Raw genomic sequence first — 18760 nt, 5'->3', positions numbered from 1 at the left:
ATGGGGGCTATACCAAAACGTGGACCTATATAACCCATCTTTGGAAGGAATGTTTTCTGACCTCTGAAGACACAAAATACCAAATTACAACCAATTCTGTGGTCAAATGGGTCTAATACATCCAAAATATATTAAAATGACGCGTACTTTATATGGGGCCTTATATGAGGGCTATACCAAAACGTGGACCTATATAACCCAACTTTGGTAGGAATATTTTTTGGCCTCTGGAGACACAAAGTACCAAATTACAATCAATTCGGTGGTCAAATGGGACAAATATCTTAAAAATTCTTAAAACGACGACGCGTCACGCGTCATTTTGTATGGGGGCTATACGAAAGCGTGGACCTACATAGCCCGTTTTCAATACCAAAAGTCCTACGTAAATATAACATATTTTCCCAAAATTTCATCAACCTACGTCAATCCGTTCGGACGCTAGAGTGATTTCCACAGACGGACAGACGGACGAACATGGCTATATCGATGTAGAATTGCACGCTGATCAAGATATTATATACTTTGTGGGGTCTACAATGATTATTTCGAGTAGTTACAAACGTAGTGACAAACTTAATATACCCCCATCCTATGGTGGAGGGTATAAAAACATTTGAATTAGGTCTAACTTAATCTTTAAGGCCTCGACACATAAGAAGCATGACATTATTGCTTAAGTCATATCTGATAAAAGACTAAAGACCAAGTTCGACCTAACGAAAAGATTTCAGAATCAAATTTGAATTAGGTCTAACTTAGTCTTTAGTCATTTACCAGATATGACTTAAGCAAGAATCCCACGCCTTAAACAATTTAATTAATTCAGTAACATTTATCCAAGGCATATTCATATAAGGTAGAAGTGACAATCAGCTGTATTCTTACTTTTTTTGTAAATTTATTTTATTTATATATAACCGGATTTAACAAACCGACTGGGTTTTAAATGTCAATTCCATTGCTTATATTTCAAACAAATCCTCATAAAGAAGGTTAACCCTGCAAAAAGCTCTAACATAAACAGCATATAATAGGGTCTACTCATGAAATTTGAAACTTCGAAATTTGTTACCATAAAATACTGCTTTTCATCCTAAACGTGTAAAAAAATTACCTACGAGAGTTCTGTATGCGTTATATTTACATTTTGATTCAAATTTGTTATATTTTGGAACGTCCCTATTATACAATATTTTCTTTGACAATTAACTTTCAATAACAACAATGTTGTTTTTGTAAATTTGTTAGTTGTTGTAATTCATGCATATACCTTATATAAATTTGCCTTGCTTTTATCGATGTGAAAAGTTGTTAAATTTTATTTTTTTAACAACATCAAAACAAACAAATGAAATTGTTAAAAAATAAACAATGTATAAAATTGTTAAAAAGTTAATGAATAGGCCAGGCCCACTGATAGGAGTTGTATTTAAAACTGATACCTAGCAAAGTCCCACACATCTAACCGAAATGTTACGATCGTTTCGCCGGTTGTTATTCAGCTCATCAGCCATATCAGATGTGAGTGGCTAAACAAAAAATCAATGTTGATAACTTCAATTCAATACGAAAATTATTTCTTATTAGCAGATGTAAAGTATTTCTGAAGCCTCTTTTGATATCAAGTGCCTGTATAGTGTTTGTCTAGCCACTCAATTTTTATATGCCTGATGAGCTGAACAACCACCAGTTTGCGAACTAATGCCAAAGAGATCAGTTTCGTTACAACTGAAATGAAGCAGATACAATTCTTAATTTTATGGTAAACTAAATTGTTCGTCATTCCAAATTTAGGAACAACTAAAGAATATTAAGTTTTTAGTTTAGTTTGGGGCTATCACATAGTCCTATCTGTGGCCTGCGAGCATAATATAACTAAAACCTGCGAATTGGAACACAAACCGGGAAGTGTATATTTTCCGGAGTCATTCAAATTCGGTGTTTCAACTGCTGCCTATCAAATTGAAGGTGGTTGGAATTCTGATGGCAGAGGTCCATCTATTTGGGACACATTTACCCACGAACATCCAGAGATGATTGCTGATCATTGCACGGCAGATGTTGGTCCGGATTCATATCATCTATTCGACAAAGATTTGGAAGCTTTAAAGGAACTGAAAGTAACATCTGTGTATATTTGTAGTATTATTTAATCACTCTCTTGCCTTAGGTGCATTTTTATCGCTTTTCAATATCCTGGTCCCGTATATTACCCGATGGTTCAATAACTTCGAAAAATCAAAAAGGAATTGATTATTATAATATGGTCATAGATAAACTATTGGCCAATGGTATTGAACCCATGGTCACCATGTTCCATTTTGACCTGCCAGAATCTTTGAATTTATATGGTGGCTTTACCAATCAGCTGTTAATAAAATATTTCCTTGATTATGCCCAGCTATTATTTGACAGCTTTGGTGATCGTGTTAAGCTGTGGATAACATTTAATGAACCTTTCGATTATTGTATGCCAGGTTACGGCGATGGAAATTTCCCACCAATGGGTAAAGATTCGGGAGTTGCAGATTATCTTTGCATGGATACAACATTAAAGGCTCATGCTGAAACTTATCGCCTATATAAGAGAGATTATTTTGAGAAACAAAAGGGTAAAATTGGCATATCAATAAGCTCTAGCTTTTATTATTCAAAAGTGAACAATTCAACACTTGTTGATCGGGCAATGCAGTATTCGGTAAGTAGTAATCACATAAAGGTGAAAACACATCCAACGTTTGAGGAAAGTAAGAGAATAAAGAAAACATCAAACTTTGTCTTTTATCCTTCCACGAAAAATGATGTTGAATGTGTTTTCGGCTTAAGGGCTGAAATCATAAATTAACTACTGCGTCCTCCATCGCCCTTAGTTAGGTTGGTTGGCCTATCCCATATTTGGTGAAACTGGTAACTATCCGCAAATGATAATAAATGACATAGCAGAGAACAGCCGCAAAGAAGGAAGAAGTTGGTCTCGATTACCGACCATTGATGAAAGCGAAAGAAATCTTATAAAACATTCGGCAGATTTCTTGGGCTTAAATTATTATACTTCTCAATATGTTGAAATCGCTGACCCGCCTATAGGAAAAGAACCCTCTTGGGAGTATGATTCACGTTTAAAATATACCTTAGATCCAAAATGGAAAAGAGGTAAATCATCTTGGTTATATTGTGTGCCACAAGGACTTGAGAGCATTTTAAAGTAAGAAAAACTGATGAAGTCATTTTGTACATGCCGACAAAAAATGGTAAAGTCAAAATAAATTTATTGTAAAGTCCTGCCGATAGCAAAAGTATTGACAAGTTTTATTGGTACTTTTCATTCATATTTTGCTTTTTAATTTTACCGTTTTTTATCGATAGCCAAAAAATAAGTTAGACTGAAAACACATCCAACGTTTGAGTAAAGTTTTGTGTCATTTCCGGTAGATGAATAAAAAAAATTGAAACTTGGCACCACTTTACCTTTTATTCATCTAGGAAAAAACTTTACTCAAACGTTGGATATGTTTTCAACTTTAAATCGAAAAAAACATCCAACGTTCGGTAAAGTTTTGCGTCATTTCTGTTAAAAAAAGACAAAGTGCTGCCAAGTTTGAATTTTTCTTTATTCTTTTGCCAGAAATAACGCAAAACTTTATTCAACCGTTCGATGTATTTTCGGTTTTACAGAATTCCACTATAGGACGCATGTTTTATTAAATTTGGCTTTGGTTTTAGCTGGATACGTTTAAGTTTCAATAACATTGAGGTTATGGTAACTGAAAATGGCTGGTCAGACGATGGACAACTGGATGACACAGAACGTATAGATTATCTTGAGGTAGGAGGATTTGCCTTCATGTGATATTTATATGACTTTATTTTCTTTTGTAGGCCCATTTACAGGCCGTTTTGAATGCCGTAAATAATGGTTGTAATGTAACGCATTACACGCATTGCAGTTTAATTGATAATTTTGAGTGGCAAAAGGGTTATACGTAAGTATTTGACATGCTATAAGGGGTATTTGTATATCCTCAACCTTGTGGTTGAAGAAGATATACATATATTAACAAGTAGAAGGGCATTGAATTTACCCGGGATGACCCGAAGATTAATATGAACGTGGAGCTTTTAAAGAATATTAGGATGGCCCGAAGAGGAGTATAAACGTGATTTTTTTTAAAGAAATTTAGGATGACCCAAAGATAAATATAAAATAGGAGGACCAGAAGAGGAATATAAACGTATATTTTTTTAAACAATTTTAGGATGACCAAAGAAGACTACAAAAGTGAATTAAAAAAATAGGATACCCCAAAAAGGAATATAAACGTGGATTTTTTAAAGAATTTAAGAATGACCAGAAGAAAACAATAGCGTGGATTTTTATTTTAAGAGGACTATAAACGTTTTTTTAGTATAACCCGGCGAGGAATATAAACGTAGATTTTTTAAAGAATTTTAGGATGACCCATGGTGTAAGAAAGAAGGTGATACAATAATAGCAACCTATGTCTTCATTTGCTGTCAAAACATATTTTTAATCAAAAATAAATAACAAATATTTCGCTTCTATAAAAAATATCTGTGTACAACATCTTTGTTTAAGCTTCGCGAATAATATTTTAACGTTTTCTTCTAACTTTTGTGGATATTTCGCGCAAAAAAAATTTGACAGCAAATGACGTTAACGTCAACTATTGGATCACCTTGTTAAATTCGCCTTGGGATGACCCGAAGAGGAATGTAAACATGGACTTTTAAAAGAATTTTATGATGATCAACGAGGAATATAAAATCGAATTTTTTAAAAAAAAATTGTGATAACCCGAATGGGACTATAAAAGCTAAATTTTTTAAAGAATTTTAGGATGACAATAAAAGTGAATTTTTAAAAAATTTTAGGATGACCAGTAGTGCGATACTCTAACACATTTTTTGAGTTACCGACAAAAATTGGTAACATTAAAACGTAAAATAGTGAATGAAAATTTCAAATAAAAGTTGACAACACTCTTGCAATCGGTATAACTTTTCGACTGCTTTTTATTCGTCTATAACTTAGCGAAAAACATCGGTAATTACCGAAATTATAAGCATTTTGATTTTACCGACAATTGTCGGTAACTCAAAAAATGAGTTAGAGAATCGCACTACAGAATAGGAATATAAACTTTTTTTTAACAATTTTAGGATAACACTATGCAACACTGAAAATGCAAACAACTTCTAGTATGCATTTTTTGAAAGTACATATTTAGACTACAAAAACCCTAAAAGGGTTTTGTCCTGTCAGATACAGTTCGGATTTTATGACCTCATCTAAACCGGGCTAAATCTACACTTTTTTGCATTTATTAGGCCTTTATCTCAGAAACGAATAGGAATTTTTTATCTACTAGAAACCTTAAATTGCAAATTAGTTCAATTTTGATAGCCAAAGTAATCAAACTTGCTAAAATCATGAGGTACCGTGATATGTGGTAATACCAAAATGTAGGCATATGGCTAAAATTTTTCTTGGAATCGAATTACAGCTATTTTTTCTGTGAAAAAATTGGCTATTATAATCTTCAAAAAATCCTCACCAAAATTGCCAAAATCGGGTGGGCTATATTATTTATTTTTATACTAAAAAACTAAATTACAAGTATAAAAGCCTAAGACCTCTTCAGTCATGGCTTCGACTGCAGAGGTCTTAGGCTTACACAGGTTGGGCTATATTAAAAGTTATAACTATGCCCACAATTCTCTATAGGAATGTAGTATTCCCATATGGAAGACTAAATACCAAATTTGTGTGTGGCTGACACTTTTAAAATAACCAAAATCGTGTAGTAACATTATATAGGACTATACTGAAAATTCCGGGCGGTATTATTTTATAAGAGCTATACCAACTCGTAGCCAAAAGTAAATACGAAATGTCAGTCATTTCGGTTGAATAATGTGGCTAAAACCATCAAAATACTGAAAATCGGACGGTACCGTTCTATGGGGACTATAACAAAAAGTAAATTTGTTCTTCATACAACCAATGGAGACTAAATACTAAATTTTAGCTATTTCGGTTAGATAATGTGGCTCAAACCTTCAAAATACTGAAAAACAGGAGTACAGTTCTAAAGAAGACCAATTTTCAGAATTTCGGGCTAAAACCTTTAGAATTCCGAAAATCGTGAGGTACCGTTCTACGGGAGCTATTTTCTAAACATGGATGTGTACTGACAATTTTCTGGTGTTATAATGCGGTTAAACCCTGAAAATCGTGAGATACCGTTCTATGGGGGCTTTATCAAAACGTTGAGCTGCACTGACAAATTTCTGAGGAAAAGTTTTGTGGCCTCAATTGAAGAATAAATACCAATTTTCAGTCATTTCGGTGTGATAAGGAATATTATATCCTGAAAATGTCGAAAATTGTGGGGTACCGTTCTATAGGAGCTGCATGAAATAGTGGACCTGCATCGGCTAATTTCTGAGGAAAAGTTTTGTGGCCCCAAAAAGGGCTAAATTCAAATTTTCAGTCATTCCAGTGTGATAATGCGGCTAAGACCTTGAACATACTGCCCATTCTACGGGCGCTTTATCAAAACGTGGACCTGTACTGACAAATTTCTGGGGAAATTTTTGTAACCCCAAAGAAGATTAAATTCCAATTTTCAGCTATTTCGGTGTGATAGTGTAGCAAGACATTCAAAATATTCGAATATTCGATGCAAACGGAATGACACATTTATTTGCTTCATTGAAATAAAGTTTGAACGAAAAATTCCCCTGAGTTTTTGTCTTTGTGCCGTTTCAACTTAAGACAGAAAGTGAAAAAACTCACGGGGAATTTTCCTTCAGAATAGCCCCAATTAAATCGCAGATGGAGTAGAAGCAAATATGTTGCAAAGAATTTGGACTCGATTTAGCTATTTCCGTCCGTCTTAAACGGAGTAAAAGATGTTGTCCAGACATTGTAAATCGCAAAACACTGCACCCCGATTATCTACCTCTCTGCTTAACTGTCTTTCCCGTTTAATAGACCCACAACTTAAATCCCCTAAGTTTTTTCATATAAATGAGTTCAAACTGTCTCAGTTAACTACTTTCCTTTAATTACCCAATTCGGATATTTGTCGGTCAAATATTTACTAATAATTTTATCGATTTAATACTCGCACTGGTGTATTTCTGAGATAATCAATATCGATGAATATTATGCTATCATATGATTAAACGAACTGTTCTAATATACACCGTTTCTAATTATTGTCATTTTTTGTAAGGTTGAGATGAAATTTTTATAACTACCCATATGAGGTAGCTATGCGGGATTTTCGTAACTGCCTTTACCGTATATACCTGCCTCATTTTTTTGGAATTTTATGAAAGGTTATAATCATTTGTGAGATTTGAATAGAAATATTTATTGCAACCTAACCAAGGCACATTTATAGCTGTATTTTTACTTTTTTGTAAATTTTGTTTTCAAAATGTAATAGGGTGGGTCTATCATGAAATTTTAAATTTCGAAATTCGCTACCGTAAAATACTTCTTTTCATCCTAAATGAGTAATAAAAATGACATATTACAGTTCTGAATGCTATTTTAGAGGATTTTCAAAATGTATTTCAGCCCTATTCTGAACATTCCCATGGGAACTGTTTCCCATGGAATCAAAATTTCCTATTCCCACGCTTTCCATATTCTCAACGACGTGGGAACAGCAAAAAATGGGAGAAGAAATTTCGAAATTATTAATACAAAATAGATATTTTGCATTGAATTCACGGTTATTGAATTAGATTAGCAAAAGCACAACTCACCTAATTCGACAACCTTGCATTGATTTATGTATTTTTTTAGAGTCAAACGTTGTGTGGTGTTGTACTAATAAGCACATTTTCTTCAAAATGTGCGAACTGGTGTAAGCATTTTATTAATTAGTAGGCAAACATAATTTTTGTGTATAAAGTAATAGGAAATTTTTAAGTTTGTAACGAACTTAACAATTGTATTTTGATGTCAATTCGGAATAATTTTAGTTAGGGGTTTAACGAGTTTATCGCTAGTTTTACTTATTCCTAATGATAGCTAGAACTCATATTTTGCATATTTAAAAAAAAAATCAAAAAGATATTACATATTTTTGAGTGTTATTACATATCGTCACCATAAATTAAATTTCCGAAGACGTACATATCTCCAAAAAAAATAAAATTCGTTTTTTTATTGAATCTAAGACTAAAACTAAAACACATGCCCTTGCAAAATTTCGAGGTTCTACGTTCAAAAATAACGATCGAACGAAAAGGCATTTCGGAAAATGGAATAGCATTGCAATAATTTGGCATATATGTATGTACGTTTGTCTGATCGTTGTCGTAGTCGTTGAGGAGACTAACACATTTTCAATAGAACGTTAGTCATCGGATTAAAAAACCCGAAGGTTATATTACGAAAGTTAATAAAAGTTGTAAAGATTGTATATATTATGGTTATTTTCCAATATACATATTTTAATAATTATTGCCAAAAATTCTTTTGAAATTGATTTGTTTTTAAAATTTTAATTTGTTTTTGTGTAGAATAATAAAAAACTCATCAAGTCAACCGAAAATAATTAGTTTTTATAAATACCGTTAGTTTTCGTTGATTGACACTTGACCAAAGTTGACACTTTTTATGTAAAAATAAAACAGACTTTGTGCTGTAAAATATACAATTTTTGTTGTATTGTGTCGCTGCATAAATATACAGAAGTGAGACCAAAGTTATTATGAATCGGGAAGCTTTTAGTGAGTACTTTCATAATATTTACAAAAAGAACGAAGAAATTTGTAAAATTAGCGTAATAAAATCAATGTTTTATATATCTTTAAAATTATTTTTTACAAATATGTTTTAAATATATTTAAACTTTAAAAAAAATGTCCAAATATGTCCACCTCCAAATCGAATTTGGAAACTAGCAGGGGGTCTGTACTAATAAATACAGAAGTCAAATCTTGCTCAAATTTGCCACAGTTAAAATGAAGTGAATTTTTCTATTTTAAGATGGGAGAATTTTTTTTAGATACCTGTTGTGACTGTACGTAGTATTCAATAGAAATAGAACGGTAATACCAACATCTATCAACCGATTAAAAACTTAAAACTCATATTTAAGGGTTTCAGAGTGTAGAAAACAAGTATGTATCATTTTTTTGAAAATATGTCCATTTTTTGTCATAGCCCCCACATAAAAGTACCTTCCGATCTTAGATATTTTGTGGATTTTACCGACACTTTATGACCGATTCGGCTGAAATTTGGTATTTCGACCTCTTGGAAGATATGAATCCTTCGTATCAAAAATTATTAGCATAGGTCAATGTTTTGGTTTAGACCCCACACAACGGGACCACCCTATTCAACAAATTTTGGCAGTTTTTGGTCATTTTGATCGATAAAACGTAAGAATTGCTGTTTGTACACATTCATTATAAATAATAATTAATTTCAATTCAAATGAACCCTATTATTCAATATTTTTATTGACATTTAATTTTCAATAACAACAATGTTGTTTTTGTAAATTTGTTAGTTTTTGTAACTAATGCATCTACCTTATATAAATTTGCCATGAACCTAACATATTTCAAAATTAATTAATATGTAGGTCCACTTCGTCTGTTTTTAAGGACTGTTTTGCTTTTACATTCTTAAGGCAGATTGAGACTTCGTGGTCCCAATTAGAATAATATATAGTTTATTAGAATAATGTATATTATTCCAAGGTGAGGGCCACGAAAATTCCGAACAACCCCTCATCCACCCACCGATATGGCGATATTTGTTTACGAATATAATTGTCGCATTTAAGAACCAGTTCAAGATCTAGATTGAAATCGCTTTGAAATTACATGCATATGTTAATATATTGTTTGTTTGTATTTTTTTAGAGAAAAGTTTGGATTGTACTATGTAGATAGCGGCAGTGTAGCAAAGAACAGGTTTGCTAAACATTCAGCTCGTTATTATAAGGGAGTTATTGAAACCAGAACTATTAAAAATGCAAATGTCTAAAATAATGGAAACACATATATTGTATATTGCATTATTATTTATTGCGGATTTAATAAAAATATAACCCATAAATGGTAATAATTTCACTCAACAATACTTTTTGGGTGAAAAGTACCGTTTCAGAATATTTAATAGTAAAACAAAATTGTTTAAAAAGTTGGCGTCATATAGATATGCAGTAAATACACAATTTTCACATGTAATTCGAAGAATTTCAGTTGTAATTCTAAACATTTCACTTGTAATTTGATTATTTCATTTGATATTCGAAACATTTTACTTGTAATTTAAGAATTCCAATTGAAATTCGAATTATTTCATTTATAATTTGAGAATTCCATTTGAAATTCGAATTATGGCTTTTGTAATTCGAATTTTTCCATTTGTAATTTGAATTTTTTTCATTTGAAATTCCAAATGAAAAACTTCGATTTACAAATAGAAAAATTCAAATTACAAATAGAAAAATTCAAATTACAAATGAAATAATTCGAATTACAAATGAAAAAATTCAAATTCAAGTGAAATTCTTCGAATTACATGTGAAAATGGGGTAGTAATAAATCATCTAAAAATTAAAAATGTGTATTGTGTTTTTATTTGTTCCTATCAAAGTGCCGGCTACTTCGTATGCGGATAAGGAATTAAAAACAAATAAACAATATTTGATATGGAAATGGTGAAGTATGAACATTTTGTTGTTAATTTATATTTAGGGGTCGATTATGGATAGCAACCCAACTTCAATTGCGTTGCCGACAGCAAATTTATTAATAGAAATTTCCAATTCCGCATTGAAATTCATACTTTGGCTGACTTCCGTATCGTCAGTTGCTTTACAAATGACTGAAAATGCGCCAAGTATTATATTTCTTAACGCCGTTGCAATTAACAACTACGTGTTTCAAAACATCAAAAACACGCATTTTCAAAGCAGATAAAAAGCAAACATGTATCATTTTTATATCTGATGCATTTAGTTGCATTTTCGAAAAACAATGTATGAGTGTGCAACTGATTATGGATAGTTTAAACAACACAAAGCAAATGACGATCAGCCCTATTCTGAACATTCCCATGGGAACTGTTTCCCATGGGAGCGAAATTTCCCATTCCCACGTTTTCCATATTCTCAACGACGTGGGAACATCAAATCATGGGAATTGAATTTTCGAAATTCGAAATTAGTTACACCAAATTATGATAGCATACTTTTAGGGGGCTGTAATTTTGTTTTGTAGTAAAAAATGCCTATTTGCATTGAATTCGCGGTTTTTGAATTAGATTAGCAAAAGCACAACTTACTTAATTCAACAACCGTGCATTGATTTATGGATTTTTTAAGTGAATGGAGTCAACGATGTGTGATGTTGTTCTAATAAGCACATTTTCATCAGATTGTGCGAATTGGTGTAAGCATTTTTTAATTAGTAGGCAAACATAATTTTTTTTACATAAAAATAGGAATAGGAACTTTTTAAGTTTGTAACGAATTTAAAAATTGTATGTTGATACCGAGTAATTTTAGTTAGGGATTTAACGAGTATATCGCTAGTTTTACTTATTCCTAATGATCGCTAGAACTCGTATTTTGCATATTTTTAAAAAAATTCAAAAAGATAAGTTCGGATATTTTTCTCGATTATTACATATTTTTGCTTGTTATTACATATCGTCACCATAAATATCCGAAGACGTATCTCAAAAAAAAAAAAAATAATAATAATAATAATAATAATAATAAAATACGAATCTAAAACTAAAACACATGCCCTTGCAAAATTTCAAGCTTCTACGTTCAAAAATAACGATCCTATTTAAGAAAAGGCATTTCGGAAAATGGAATAGCATTGCAATAATTTGGCATATATGTATGTACGCCTGTGATCTTTGTCGTGTCGTTGAGGAGACTAACACGTTTTCAATAGAACGTTGGTCGTCTGATTTAAAAAACCCGAAAGTTATATTACGAAAATGAATAAAAGTTGTAAAGATTGTATATATTATGGTTATTTTCCAATATATTTTAATAATTATTGCCAAAAATTCTTTTGAAATTGATTTGTTTTTACTTGTTGTTCTGCGTTAATAGAATCAACCATGACTCTTTTTCTCGTATTTCAATACATATGGTCTGTTCCAGAACTGCAAAAATCTACTAATTTTTACTACTTTTTTTGTTTTGTTCCATAACATAAAGGAAAATTTTTTATTGGTGTAAAACATGTTAGATTCTTGCAGGTTTTTGTATCATATAAGAATATGCAAAATCCGAAGTCTACTAATGACATATTTTACAGCACATTTTGTATGCTTTTATTAAGCAAACACATGGCGATTATAAATATTTGCAATAATTTTGTCGTGTAGATGTCTTAAAATATGAAATTTCATAAAAATATGAAATTTCTTGAATTTTTTTTTTCAAACTCCCACACTGTTTGCTGGGGAGATTTTTCCCACAAAAAGACACAAAATTCTCCCACAATTCAAGATAGAGAATGTATACTTTTTTCCCATGGGAACAAATTCCCAATTCGAACTTCATTCAGAATGAGGGGAGATGGGAAATGGGAAAAAAACTCCCACAAAATTTTGTTCAGAATACGAAAATGTGGGAATGGGAAAAAATTCCCAACTCCCATGCGTTCAGAATAGGGCTGGATACGGAAGTCAGCCTTTTTTACTCTTTTATCAATAGCTAAAGGTTCAAAACACTGATATTGAATGGATTAGACAGAAATTTGTCGTTTCACTTATTTTAATTGTGTGATTTTTTCTTTTGGCAACACAACTACAGTTGAGTTGCTATCATTAATCGACACCTTGATTTCATTTAACTGCTCTTCGTGTCCCTTTATTTCGAATTTCCAAAAATCACATTCAGGCTGACTTCCGTATCGTCAGTTGCTTTACAAATGACAGCAAATCTGCGAAGTATTATGTTTCTTAACGCCGTTGTACTTAACAACTACGAAGCAACGTGTTTCAAAACGTCAAAAAAACGAATTTTTAACCCGGGTAAAAAGCAAACATGTATCATTTTTATTTCTGATGCATTTAGTTGCATTTTCGAGGAACAACGCATGAGTGTGCAACCGAAATATTTTGACGAAGTTTAAACAACGCATAGCAAATGGCGATACGGAAGTCAGCCTATTTAGCATAAATTGTCATGAAAGTCATGAAATTTCAGATCTTTCCTATCGTATTACATGTAGAATAGAGTGGCCCAAACAAATCTTAAACCCTAATATACATGCAATTTTATGACGATCGGTAAACGTTAACCAGTGCCACCTGAGCAATCTTTATTTCCATCGTAATTTGTGTGGGACCAGATAATGCTCTAAAGGCCGCATTTATGATCCAATCGATGAAAATCTTAATCAGTTCGTTGTTGTGGCTACCAAATTTAGTACCATTTAGTACGCATAAGTACGAATTTCCAAAAGCTCCTTCCACTCTATACACTAACTGATATACCAATACCGAATTTCAAAATTCCAGCTCCACCCCTTTGGTATTTATTGTATTTCCAAAACCTACATATCTCAACACATAATTCCTAAACCCAATATCAAATTTAGTACCATTTAGTACTTATTGTACACATAAACACGGATTTCCGAAATATCTCTATCTCCATTCTACAAACCAACAGTGATCCTAATACTAAAATTCAAAATTTCAGTTCCTTATTTTGGCAAAAACCAAACGGTTCCAAATTTAGTTATCCTTATTAACTTTGAAAGTACCTATCCTGGCTTAAATTCATCATTTACCGCAATCACTCTTCTCTGGATTTTTTAAAGTAAATTCAAGATATTTCGAGTTTAGGACATCGACCGATCCGATTTATTTACGTATTTTCACACATTAAATAAAACGAGAATCTACGAACTCATTAAAGAATCAATTGGCGTTTTATGTTGTTCTTGACAAATATGGGTTTTTTGAAAACCCCAAATGTTTTGTTTTTTCTTTACTTAAATAATTTGTTATTTTTTAAATTACAGCGGAATTTAAAGAAAAGATGATACTTCTTGTTTCTTTTTTTTGCTCCAAGGAGCGAGACGACTTTATACTAAATACACTGAAAAAATTAAATTTATTCGGCAGCTTTGATGAGGGCTTCACAGCATTCAATAGCAATGGCAGCTTCAGCCTTAGCCTGAAAAGGAAAAAGTGTTTATAAATATAATGTTTAAGTATATAAAAACATGAGATTGATACATACCTCATCAGTGGAAGCAGAGGTAAGAGCAGATTGATATTGGCTCAGCAATTGACGGGCTTCATTGGCATCAAGGTCGCTGACGCTGTGAGCTTCTTCAGCCAAAACTTGGACAGAAGAATCTTCATTAACGGAAATGGTACCACTGGAAACGAAGTATTTGGTAGTTTTGCCGTCATTTTCGTAAACTTGGACAACACCTGGCTTTAAAACAGCTGAAAAAAATATAAAGAAATTAATTAAATACTAATATAATAATAATAATAATAAAAAACCGAGTAGCTATGAAATAATTGGAGTAGCTACGATGTAATGAAGAACTTTCTAAAAAAAAAAAAAAAAAAAAACGGAAGAGCAAACCGTAATTAAAGTAATTAGATCTCCAATTTCTAGCTTTAACAACTTTTTTCCCTGCACGAAAATTGATTGTCATTTACATACATACCACATCATATATCTGTTGATTATTATAAACATTAAATTTTTTATATTGTATTATTAATTTGTATTCAATTTACAAGATGCTTTAACATTGGAGTAGCTATGATGTAATGAAGAATTTTTTCTAGCTTTAACCAGTTTTTATCACTGCGCGAAAACTTATTATCATTTGCATACCACATCATACATCTCTTAATGATCATTTCATAATTTAACTAATAACTTATACGATATACTTATTATTAATCTGTTGCTTTAAAATTGGAGTAGCTATGACGTAATGAAGAATTTAAAAAAAAAATTAAAGAATATAATTGTAACCAAAATAATTAGATCTCCAATTTCTAGGTTTAAGATGAATTATATATATGAAATTGTTTTTAGAGTAGCTATGATATCTAGGTGGATTCTTTGTAATTATATAAATTGGCCTCAAAATTGGCTTCAATTGCAAAGCAAATAAATAAATAAATAAAATAAATAAATAAATAATATTAAAGTAATTGTATTCAAAAAATAAAAGAAAAAATTATACTACATATACAAATTTTTATTTCAAATACCTCCATGTACCAAGCTTAGACATTTTTTGCAAAACTATTAGAGGAAATTGAGAATTTAGAATATACCTACGTGACTTCTGACTTTTCCTATCTACTAAGATATGGTTTCTCTGTAGATAGAAAAATCTATGACTTATTTTGCCTACTTTATAACGTGGTAGTTCTTTTACATTCCACGAACATAAACAACCAATTAACAAAAACTCAAAAAATTAAAGAAGTAGTAAAAAAAGAAGTGTTTTGCACGCAAGGAACATACCTATTGTAAAATTATGTAGCAAATGGTAACTTACTTTTGCTATTGGTTGAATTTCAAAGACAGTCTTTTTTGTATTTTAAAACTGAATTGGAGGTAGAAATCATCAAAATCTACCGGGCAGTGTTGGCTCGTGCCTAAGACACCGACTTAACATATATAAGGACAAGTGACTACTTAGCCACCTATAGTTCCACATGTGATTAATCTAGGAACTCAGCAATGGTTGCGATCTTCTCTAAACAATATTTCTTTAGAAATTCTTCTATTGAATTGATGTTGTTAAATGAATGGAAGAATTTGCGAATAAGGTTCTAATATTGTATATATTGAACTAATAATAGATCATCCCATCAATTTAATAATCACTTTTAACTTTAAAAACAGCAGTCGACAAAGATCTAAGAAAATCCAAACAATAACAAAAGAAAACTTATAGTAGTGGGCGTAAAAATCAAGTCTATATATTTAGACTTGGTGTAGGGTAAGTGCACCTAATGTCGGCATGTACCAGTAGTCGGCACCTTTTGAATTTGAACTCAAATAACTGAAAATGAAGAAAACAAAATAGGAAAATAATTTTAAAAATGCTTTAACAATATTGTCAGCTAACTTTATATAAAATTTCATTGAGCTAGGACCAATTTTTATATCGAAATTTAAGTTTTTGTCAGTGAAGAGTTTTCACCACAACTGAAAATGCACGTTTCTTAAGAAGAAAATTGTGGAGATGTTAACCTTATAAGCTCTGTAATTATATTAAAATGAAGAAATTGTCCACAACATTTTTGTTATATAGGTAGAGAACAGTTAAAAGAACACTTTAGAAAAAGAAATTTTTAAAAATATTTATAACTGTGCAATTTTTGCCGACTTTAGGGACTAAAAAATATAAAATTTGCCTGAAGTCGGCATGGGGTTATAAACATTGGTTTTTATCGATTACTTTTAGCTAAAAATTATAAAAAAAAAAAATACTAAACAAATACTTTAAAGGCTAATTAATAAAAAAAATTGTTTCAATTTCAAAGGAACTTTAGCGATTTTAAGCGATATTAGCCATGATTTGAAGTACGTACGTTGTGGGGTGCCGACAACTGGGTAATAGATGCCGACTATCGGTACGAACTAATTTATTCAAACAATATGTTTAAATTTCCTTATTTTTTTAAGTAAAATCAATAGAAATGTATATAATGAACTAGGAATGTATAAATAATTAATAAATTAGAAAAAATATAAAGTATGCATTTTTTCTTTATTTAAATATAACATGCCGACTACTGGGTCATATCATGCCGACTATTGGGTAATGGTGCCGACTACTGGTGAAAAACAGTATTTCACTAAAATTGTAATTTGTGCATGTCGAACAGAAATAATCAAAAAAATGTTTATATAATCTAAAACTACACAAAATAACGAATCATAACAACATAAATTCAATTTGATTGGACATTTAGACTTGGAATTACATACGGCTAAAGATACGAGAATCCTTAAAGTGCCGACTACTGGTGCACTTACTCTATTATTGGGCGGCCGTGTTTCCACGACAAAAATTTATTTTATTTCCATAAATGAAAATCTATACCATATGGCCAAGAACGGTTCCAGAAACCACAAAACATTTATTACTCCAAAAACATGCTGTAACACTGAGTTTCATTTATAGAAGGTCGGTCGAACTTCCACAAAAATTCCTCAACTGACTTTGTAAGGTAACAATACGTTCACTACAGCAATAATGCATCATAAGAAATTCACCTCAATCCCAAATAAATTTATAATAGACACTAAATCTCGATGGAACCGAAAAATGTTAAAGAGAATGAACATTGCTATAGCTTGTTCTAAATCCCATAACTGCAGTCTCCTACTTGTATTACATAAAAACTCCATCCCTACTACAAATATGTATAACATCTCTCGATTATTTAACTTACCCAAAGTTGGGACGTGCTTGGCCAAAATACCAAAGCTTCCACTGAAGGAGGGCACATCGATCTGACGCACTTCGGCATTATCGTAGAAAGTCTTGTTGGCAGCAGCAAAGGTAAGTTTCATTTCATCGGCATAGCCACGGCTTTGGATCATGCGGGCACCGCGGACGGCCAACATACGAGCGTTCTTGACGATAGACATGTTGTTCTGCAATATAAAACATGTTAATTATTTCTATGCACAAATTCAAGTTAGTCCTCGAAAAAAACACTCCCGAAATTCTTTAAATTTTGTCCATTATGTAACTTTGTAGGTTATGACCACCAAAAAATAAACATAATCAACGAAGGCTATGACGAGTTTTCATTGTAACTTTACATATTTTGTACGGAGAATAAGCGACAAAAATGGTAGTCCGACATTACCTAATAATTTATTTGTATTTCCAGTGAAATGTCCTTTGGAATTTTCGTGAAAATCTCGGCGCTGCTACGATTCCCAAAATGCGAAATGTCAGTGCGGCTAGTAAAAAAATTAAACAGCTGTCAGTGTCATTTGCCAAAATGGCAGCACTTTTTGAAAAGAAAGTTACCAGATTAATGCGAAATGGTAGTGCCATATAAAAATAAAGCCGCATTTACATCTAACATATAACATAACATATTAGAGGTAGTTTACACTATATGTAAATGTCATATGACATGAAATTTTCCATCGTTATATATTCGCTAATATGTGTAATATTGGAGATTTTCCTTACGCCATTTACTCTGTGCGTCCACACCAGCAAAAATGTAAAAAACTACGTCTCCACATTGCCTCCGTGGGTAAATATGGAATGTTTTTATTTCGTGTCATATGACATTGATAGATAGTGTAAACTACCTCTTAGAGGTAGGGTTTGAGGGTCAACCACATGAAAACTTCAAGAAAAAAATTGGCATCACTTACACTTTTTCATGTGGTTATTTTTTATCATGTGACGTGACACTCAACGTACTTGGCATCACTTAACCTGAAAGCACATCCAACTATAAAGCCCTCGGCACATACGGTCCGTTTAGTGACACGTTACGACACGCGTTGTCCCAAAACAGTTAAGTTATGTTTAACTTTAATGCGTCAGCCATGTTGTTGTTTTTCAAAAAACTTGGCTTCACATACACATTTTTCATGTGGTTGTTGTAACGCAACGCAGAACGCACCGTATGTGCCGAGCGCTTTAGGCCATATACACACGGTCCGTTGTGTGACGCGTTGCGCGTTGAAAA

General features: G+C 31.9%; 2 protein-coding genes across 2 annotated transcripts; one reads left to right on the top strand and one right to left on the bottom strand.

Annotated features, from left to right (window-relative positions):
- Positions 1-1590: 1590 nt before the first annotated feature.
- On the top strand, positions 1591-10193 carry LOC141399712 (myrosinase 1-like). Its single transcript, XM_073978931.1, has 7 exons — positions 1591-1765; positions 1826-2123; positions 2174-2701; positions 2874-3208; positions 3727-3829; positions 3883-3986; positions 9925-10193. The coding sequence occupies exons 1-7, from the start codon at positions 1737-1739 to the stop codon at positions 10046-10048; spliced, it is 1521 nt and encodes a 506-aa protein (XP_073835032.1). The 5' UTR covers positions 1591-1736; the 3' UTR covers positions 10049-10193.
- Positions 10194-13876: 3683 nt separating this feature from the next.
- Positions 13877-18057, bottom strand: ATPsyndelta (ATP synthase, delta subunit). Its single transcript, XM_073972741.1, has 4 exons — positions 17915-18057; positions 17492-17696; positions 14289-14500; positions 13877-14222 (listed from the first exon to the last, which is right to left on the bottom strand). The coding sequence occupies exons 2-4, from the start codon at positions 17688-17690 to the stop codon at positions 14160-14162; spliced, it is 474 nt and encodes a 157-aa protein (XP_073828842.1). The 5' UTR covers positions 17691-17696; positions 17915-18057; the 3' UTR covers positions 13877-14159.
- Positions 18058-18760: the final 703 nt, after the last annotated feature.

Source organism: Musca autumnalis, unplaced genomic scaffold (assembly GCF_047663935.1).
Source record: "Musca autumnalis isolate F117 unplaced genomic scaffold, ASM4766393v1 scaffold_3, whole genome shotgun sequence".
NCBI lineage: Eukaryota > Metazoa > Arthropoda > Insecta > Diptera > Muscidae > Musca > Musca autumnalis.
The sequence above is the reverse complement of the archived record's forward strand: the minus strand, read 5'-3'. Positions and strand labels throughout refer to the sequence as shown.